Source organism: Lodderomyces elongisporus, chromosome 3, assembly GCF_030384665.1.
Source record: "Lodderomyces elongisporus chromosome 3, complete sequence".
NCBI classification, from domain to species: Eukaryota; Fungi; Ascomycota; class Pichiomycetes; order Serinales; family Debaryomycetaceae; genus Lodderomyces; species Lodderomyces elongisporus.
The window spans coordinates 434,532-442,743 of record NC_083675.1 but is presented as its reverse complement, the minus strand read 5'-3'; the positions used below and the strand labels follow the sequence as shown (position 1 = coordinate 442,743).

At 37.8% G+C, this 8,212-nt stretch overlaps 1 protein-coding gene across 1 annotated transcript; it reads left to right on the top strand. All coding sequences in view use genetic code 12, as the record gives it.

The window, feature by feature from the left end:
• Positions 1-3,245: 3,245 nt before the first annotated feature.
• PVL30_002490 (uncharacterized protein) lies at positions 3,246-4,844 on the top strand (the record flags this gene model as incomplete). Its single annotated transcript, XM_001523494.2, has 1 exon — positions 3,246-4,844. One exon carries the CDS (start codon positions 3,246-3,248, stop codon positions 4,842-4,844), a length of 1,599 nt encoding a protein of 532 aa, XP_001523544.2.
• Between the last annotated feature and the right edge of the window lie 3,368 nt (positions 4,845-8,212).

Below are 8,212 nucleotides of genomic sequence, written 5' to 3'. Positions count from 1 at the left end.
GTATACAATTCATCATCCTTTGGGTGTTGTGCAAGTGGTTTGGAACCTACTTGTATTAGTAACAAGACAAGTAGAACAATAACCAAACAAAAACTGGAATACTCTTCATTTATTTTAGGCACTGGTGCACAGTCACGGTTAGTTGAGATCTTAAACTCAAGCGCTACTTTTTTTTTTCTTTTTATTTTTTTATTATCTCACGCTTTGAAAAAAAAGCTCTAGACGCACATCCTCGAAGATAGCCTCTTTTTTTTTCCTTCTTTCAAAGGTGCTTTCCCTTTTCTTTTTTACCTTTTTACCTTTTCTTCCTACTCCTCTAGCCTTTGTCTTTAGGTGGTGCAGGACAAAGGAAGTAAAAAAAAAGTCTGTTTTCTCTTTCTTGTATTAAAGAAAAGTGGGCTGATTTGATTGTCTAAAAAGGACAAATCAGTTCTAGTAGTTCTTTGGGTGTGATATTTACATTATCTGCAAGACCAGTGAGACGCTGTAAGACCTGTACAAAGCTGTAAGACCTGCAAGACATATATGTGTGGGATCTTTTCAAATCCCTTAATTATACAACTATATTGAACTATATGGCTTTTTTTCTTCTTTTGCTTCTTCTTTTATCTTTGAAAGTTTGTTCAGAAAAAAAAAAATTCAATTTGGGCTAAACAACTGTTTGTTCTGATTTCTGCTGATTCTAGTTAATGTTGCTAGTTTGGTGTTTAGACAATCATGAATTATAGAGGCAATGGTATTAGTATTGCTATTAGTCCTACTAGTAGTTCTACTGTTAGTGTTGCTGTTGGTAGTAACAATTATTATACTTTTCTCCTCTTCTTCTTTTGTAGTAGAGAAATGGTACGGAACTTTCCGCTCCTTAGTAACACAAAAACGGGTATACACACACACACAGAGTATCCAGAAAGTCACCAATTCACCAAGTCATTACAAAATATCTTGATGACTTGATGACTTATGGAATATATTAGCAACTACGTCATGAATTATTTTAATTTTCTTTTTCTGTCAAGTTTTAGCTTAGGAGCAAAGGAAAGTGAGAAGAAGAAGAGCAGAAAGTCTGTTGGTCAATACCAATACCAATCATAAACTCTACGAATACGGAATACCATAAACCAAACCAAACCAAAAATAAAAAAAAAATAGCGCAAGTAAGATCAATAAACTCAAAATTTGTTTTCCACCCAAATTTTAATTTAAATAATAAATAAAAAATTATTAAATAAAAAAATAAAAAATTAATTTAAATTTGAGCAAGGCAACAAAAGTAAGAAAGCCAAAAGAGAGAGAACACAAAAACACAATCTTTTGTTAGCAATTTTTTTATTAGCATTGAAAAAAGGGAGAAAAAAAAAAGGTTTAGGGAGCATCAGCATCAACATTTAGCATTTTGCATTTTGCATCACCACCAGCATAAACCAAATATTAAAACAAATAAGCAAACCAACAAACAAGCAAACTGCATTAACAAAGCTTTACTTTTGTACCAACAAAGGAGGCAGAGCAATCTAAAAAAAAGTAGAAACAGACAGAACAGAGCACACATAACATTCATGAAATTGGCGCCAATTGTTCTTTCTCTCTCTTTTGCTTTTTTGCTTTAATAATTTTGGGTGCAAGCAAAAGTACAAGTAGCACTTTTTGCTGATTTTCACTCTCTGTATATACACAAAACGCAGTATGGGCTATGTCAGCATGTACACACACAAACTTTTTTTTCTTTTTTTTAAGAGATTCAACCTAAGATAGACGCTTATGCAAATGAACACAACAAAAGCATTTTTAATCAAAGTGTAAACATCAAAAGTATGAGCTCAAATAGTCCCTGTTCTATTTTTTTTTTATATTTTATCTTAATTTATTTCTTTATTTTGCCTTGAAGAACAAGGTGTTGGAAATCATCCTCTTGATATATAAACCGTGATTTCGCCAGATTTCACCACCATCAGGACAAAAAACAAAACAAATCTCTTAATTGACCGTATCTCTTATTCGATTAATTACGTTGCTACCAATACCCAGATTGAGCTTTAGACACTAATCTATAAGTACTACTACCACCACCCCACATCCATCCATCCATCCATCCACCAAACATATACACCCCCTCACAAAAGAGTATTACAGATAAGATTTACTTGTTTCTTACTTATTCTGTTCTTTTGTTCTTGTGGAAATTAATAAATTGGAAACAAAGTTTTACATCCTGCAAAGAAAAAATATAAAGAAGGACAAGGACAAGTGAGGTCAGAACCACACATTTCAAGAGCAACAAAGCATAAAATACAACCTCGAGTTTAATTTGCGTTCTACTTGTATTATTTATATTATTTTTTTTCCCTTACGTCAAGAAAATAAGAAATTACAAACACACATATACAACTAATCACTAAGCTAATCACTAAGCTAAGACCACACCAGCACTTTTAAACAACAGTCCCGGTTGCGAAAAAATATAGAATTAGAGTAATAATAATAAAAAGCAAAAGGATTATATCACTCACCACTTGCATCACTTTACTCATTGACATTCTGCATCGCTTGTTCACCGTTTGTCAAGTATTATAATTATTATTATTATTATTTATTTTCAACTTATTCAGAGTCCTCTTGAGTCGCACTATAACACTCGAGGTCCCTTGCATATTGTTACATAAATACACTGACCCTATTTCTTTTTTTTTTTTGGATTCCCATTTCGAAGTCTTGACTTTGCAACCATTTAGGTGTTTTTTTTGCTAAAGCCATTGCACTTGAAGATAATTATAAACAAAAGAGAATAAAACAAGGAAAAAAAGGTCTTTGCGAGTAAGTTCATCATAGGTCGATAAAAGAAAAAAGAGCAATATTTCATTTGACAGCGTCATTGAAATTTTATATATAATACCACCCAAAATAAGCTTTTTTCAACAAACAAAAGTATAATAATCACTTAATAATTGTTATTACTCCCCAGTTTATTTCAAAAGAGTAAAAGTTTAGATTTCAGCAGTTTCGGATCGAGACTTTGCATAAGAATACAAAAACAAAAAAGTAGAAAAGACTACATAAAACCCACTTGAGAACCACCACCACCACCACCTGTTTTCCTATTTTCCATTTAGACTGTATCACGGCTTTTGCATAACAGTACACTCTAATTAGAGAACATACAAACATAAAAACAAACAAATTAATACTTACGTATATACATTTCCCCCCAAACAGTAATGTCCACATACTCAATCCCACATATTAATCAAATGAATGGAAATTACAACACTGCAGCAGGACAGCCCACTGGCACAACTGCTACCCCCGGTGTTCCTCAAGGTCAACAACAACAACAACAACAACAACAGCCATATGGCTCATACTACATGTACAACCAACAACAGCAACAACCAGGAGCAGCAACAACAACATCAGGAGCAGCAGCTTCTACAACAGATTACTCATCATACAGACCACAATACCAATACCCACCTTCACAATCTGCTTATTACCAACAGCAACAACAACAACAACACGTTCCTGGCCAATTGTCACAGCCCCAACCACTGTACAATGCTGGCAGAAACTATACTAGTGCACCAGCAGCACCACAACCACCAACTTCTGCATCTTCATTGCAACAACAACAACAACAACTCCACCACCAACCACCAGTGTCACAGTCTCATCTTGCATCAGCAGCACAAGCCACGCCATTGCAAGACACTTTGAACCCAACAAGTACCTCTACCGTGGGCCAGTTCCAACCACCAGGGATCAGACCAAGAGTCACCACCACAATGTGGGAAGACGAAAAGACCCTTTGTTACCAAGTCGATGCCAACAACGTCTCAGTCGTGCGCAGGGCTGATAACAATATGATCAATGGTACCAAATTGTTGAATGTTGCACAAATGACCAGAGGTAGAAGAGACGGTATTTTGAAGCTGGAGAAGGTGAGACACGTGGTAAAGATTGGATCAATGCACTTGAAAGGTGTCTGGATCCCCTTTGAAAGAGCATTGACCATGGCACAGCGGGAAAACATCGTTGACTTGTTGTACCCCTTATTTGTCAGAGACATCAAGAGAGTGATTCAAACTGGAGTGACTCCAAACACCGGCGCATCTGCTGGCAATGCTGGTGGTGCTAATGCTTCCTCTGCTGTTGCTACTTCTTCTTCTTCTTCTGGAAACCCAAATGCGGGTTCAATTAGTGCTCCAGGTACCGCACCAAGCGACTCAAAGTCTATTGTTAGTGGTGGCGGGAATGTTTCTGCAGTAACAAGTGCAACCAGTCCCTCTACAAGCAAAATCAATGCATCGAACCCGCAACAACAGGGTACTGCTGCATACTACCAAAACTATAGCCAACAATATCCACAAGCGTACGCACAGTACAGCAGTGGTGCACAACAACCAGGAAGTGTAGGTGTTGGAGCCACCACTGCTACCACCACCACCACCGGCAACAACACTACAGGAGCAGCCGACCACGCCTATCCTCAACAACAACAACAACAAAACTACAACTACCAACAAGGATACTATGCCAACACTGCAGCCGGTACCAACTCAGCCGCCTCGGGTGCTGGACAGTATTACCCATACCAAAACTATAGCAATTACCCACAACAGGGTGGCTATAACTACGCGTATCTGCAACAACCTCAGCAGCAACTGCATCACCTTCAACAGCAGCAACCACACGCACAGGTTGGAGGTGTTTCGGGTGGTGCAAATGCAGCTGGTGTTGCAGGTACAGGTACTGCACAACAGTCTCCACAAGTTGCCAACATCCAATCGCAGTCGTCTACACAAGTTTCTCCCCAGCAGCAGGCCCGTGGTGCAGCAAAAGAAGAGAAATGATTGTGAAGAAGAAAGGAGAGGCGAGAAAAGCCAAAAACAAGAAAACAAGAAAACAAGAAAACCAGAAAACAAGAAAACAAAACAAAAAAAAAGATTAGATACTTTGGTTATATTAGAAACTTTAGATTTAGTGCATTAATGTGATTTATTTAGTTCTGTACAGATATTGTAACACTTAATACTATACAATTATTTTTGAATTTTTTATTTTTTTCAAAGCAAAAAAAAAAAAGAAAGAGAAACAAACTAGTCGTCGACAAAAGCGTTATGAAAAATGATCCTTAACACCGGTGAGTATGGTCATTGACGAGGGTTTTGGAAAGTGAAATAAAGTGGAAAGGAAACAGAAAAGTAATGGGAGATTAAGAGGGAGAAGCAGAGGAAGATTGAGAAAAGAAAAAAGAGAAGAGTGTATACTGTGACAACTCCGGTGGGGGGGCTACTTCTAGCGAGCACCCGTCTGTATAAGAATTGGTAGATGATGTACTACTGTGGCAAATACAGTAGGGGTTGCCTCGACCACTAACCACAAACATTAGCAATTTTGCATCGTTTACAACAAACCCGTTATCGTCTCACTTTTCAGCTTTTCTCATACATAAACAGATATAAGAACGACGCTCTAATATCTGTATATCTCTATGCACACACATACAGACACAGACAGACACACAGACAGACACACAGATCAGCAAACCTTTACATTGACAAGTCAACCCTCGCGTCGTGTCTGGCTGCCTTTATTTTGCTTCAAGAGTGGGAGAGGCAGAGAAAGTGGACTATCAAACATGTCTGCAATGCAAATGTAAGGAACAGCGAGTTCTGGGGTACGTTTTCTCCCAGTTTACATGAGCTACGATTGTCTTTTTCCCTACTTTTCTTTTATTGGGTAAATGTTTTTTTTTTTAGATTTTGTATGTGTGTACCTCGGCTTATCCCGTTATCACTCTAATTTGAAATGTAGGTTTGCACTTTATGCTGAGGAGTTTTTCCGTGGGTATTCAAATTATATTTTTTTTATTATTTTACTCACGCTTCCCATCACTATCTCCTCCTCCTCCTCCCCCCTACCACCTCAATTTTTTTTTGCTCCTTTTTTGATTTCTGATAAACGCCTTTAGCTGTTCGATACTAGATCCGCAATAGTGCTACCCCTCCTTGTGTTTGGTTTTCTCGATAGAGATAAGCATACTATCAGTCAAGAAAATTTTGAATACCAACTGCAAATCACCCAGCTACAGTTGTAGTTACTGTTGCTATATTTGTAATTTTTCATTTCGCCTTAGTCATCGTGTAGTTATGTAAGGGAACGGAGAAAGAAAAGGAAGGATTCACCTTGAAGTCTCAGTTCCAACCCAGCGCACAATCCTTTTCTTTTTTTACTCAATCTGCTTCAAATCATACGACTTTTTTTTTCTCTTCTCTCTCTCTCTCTTTTGGTGTTGTCCAATCCTTCACATCCACGATTCGCACAGCTCTTATGTATAGAGTTATGAGCGCAAAGGAAAGGGGTGCGTGTACAAGTCTGTGCGTATCTAAAGCACATTCTAATTAATAAAAAAGAGGGAAAGAGACAGAGAGAGAAAAAAGCTTAAACGTAGTAAAGGTTAAAGAGAGGGTGCATTTACTGGAATTCTGCACAGTTATCGACTTTGGTTTGTAGCTGGTTTGTAGCTAGTGTTCATTTACAATTTTTTTTTTATTTGGTATTTCTGAAAAAATTTTATTTTTTTGCCTTCATAATCTTTCTCCTTCTATCTTTCTTCTAGATTTTTTTTGTTTTTTTCAATGGGTCATTCATCATTCCCCCAGTATCAAAAGAGTCAATAACTTTTGTCATTTGGCTAGTCATATACAAGTCCGTGCGGAACAGATGGGATATTAAGTTTTAGTTTCCGAAGTCCCGAACAGACTTTTGCAAGTTTGTGGGTATGCGTATAATTATGAAGTAATATATGAATTTGAAAATTTAAGCGTATACCGGCATTTGATTCATACGCCATATCAAGCTGCATAATACCACTGTGTTTTCGTTGGAAATACACCCACCATGTTGGTCCAGCATCTCTTCTCCTCGCCATCTTACATGTAATCAGCTCTATTCCACCACCTCATAACTTTATTAATAAATTTGTAGAAAGAGAAAGACAAAGCAAGAGGTATGCTTAATGCATCGAACGATCAAAGCGCAGAATTTTAGCCCGGTTCTAATATATCGTAGGATATGCAACTATGTTGATGTCAACGACCGTGCGGAAACACTACACATGAAATTTCAGGTACACCGCACCAAACGCATAATAGCAAATTATAAATTATTACCAACAAAAAAAAACAAAAAACAAAAAACAACAAGCAGATTGCAACAACCACTAATTAGGGCTGCACAGGTGCCACATACAAGATGTGGGGAAAAGCACTGCAATATGAAAAGGGATTTCCAACCATACACAACTGCCACAGCAGCCACAGCAGCATTTGGCGGCAGCAGCAGCATTAGCAGCATTGGCATCATCGTAAATTAATTGACTTTGCTTTCTCATCCACATCCACATCTGTATCTACATCCACCTATTCTCACGTAGTCTCAACCTTTTGTCCTAGCAGAATCTTCCAAAGATGAGGCTTTGACGTAAAACATTTAAATAATATTACTAACAATTTGTTACATACTTACAACTTAATGCGGGGAGTGAGAAAATTATGACACTTGTTAATTCAATTCAGCTTTATTTACTTGTTTTCACAAGCTTGTTTCCCCTTACAATCCTTAAGTTTTCCACTAATCGGCCGTAAACACTGTGCTGGTTTATAAATAAATGGTTTTCATTTTTTTTTTACAACCGATACTTACTACAAACATTACAACAGAAAAAAAATACATCAGCAAGAACAACTATTTTACTTACGCAAAATTACAGTCAAAGCCGCAGTTCGGAATCGAACTTCCGACTGTTTCGGGTGCAAAAAAAGAATAAAATTGAAGAAACCTTTGTATAAAGTGGTAAAAATTGCCACTTCGACAAGTTCAATCAACTTCACCATATATAAAGTGTAGGAAAAATATATAGCCAAAAAAAGTCCGGAAAAGAATTCTCGTCGGACCTTCGCTTCGCTCGGTCCTCCTCGAATCCCTTCGGGGTGGTAAACGTATGCACTGATGGAGTTTTAAATGTCCTCTTTCCTTCTCTCTTTTTTTTCCCCCTCTTCCTCTCCTCCCCCCTCCCCTTTCCCCTCTCTTCTACAGGCCGAAGTGATGGACCTTGCGTTAAAGCAAGGGCCAGTTCTGCAAGCAGGATCACGGAGGGGAACGACGTGAGCTGCGCAGCAGATCGGCGAAAGTGTGGACCAAACTTCCGAGCGGAGCG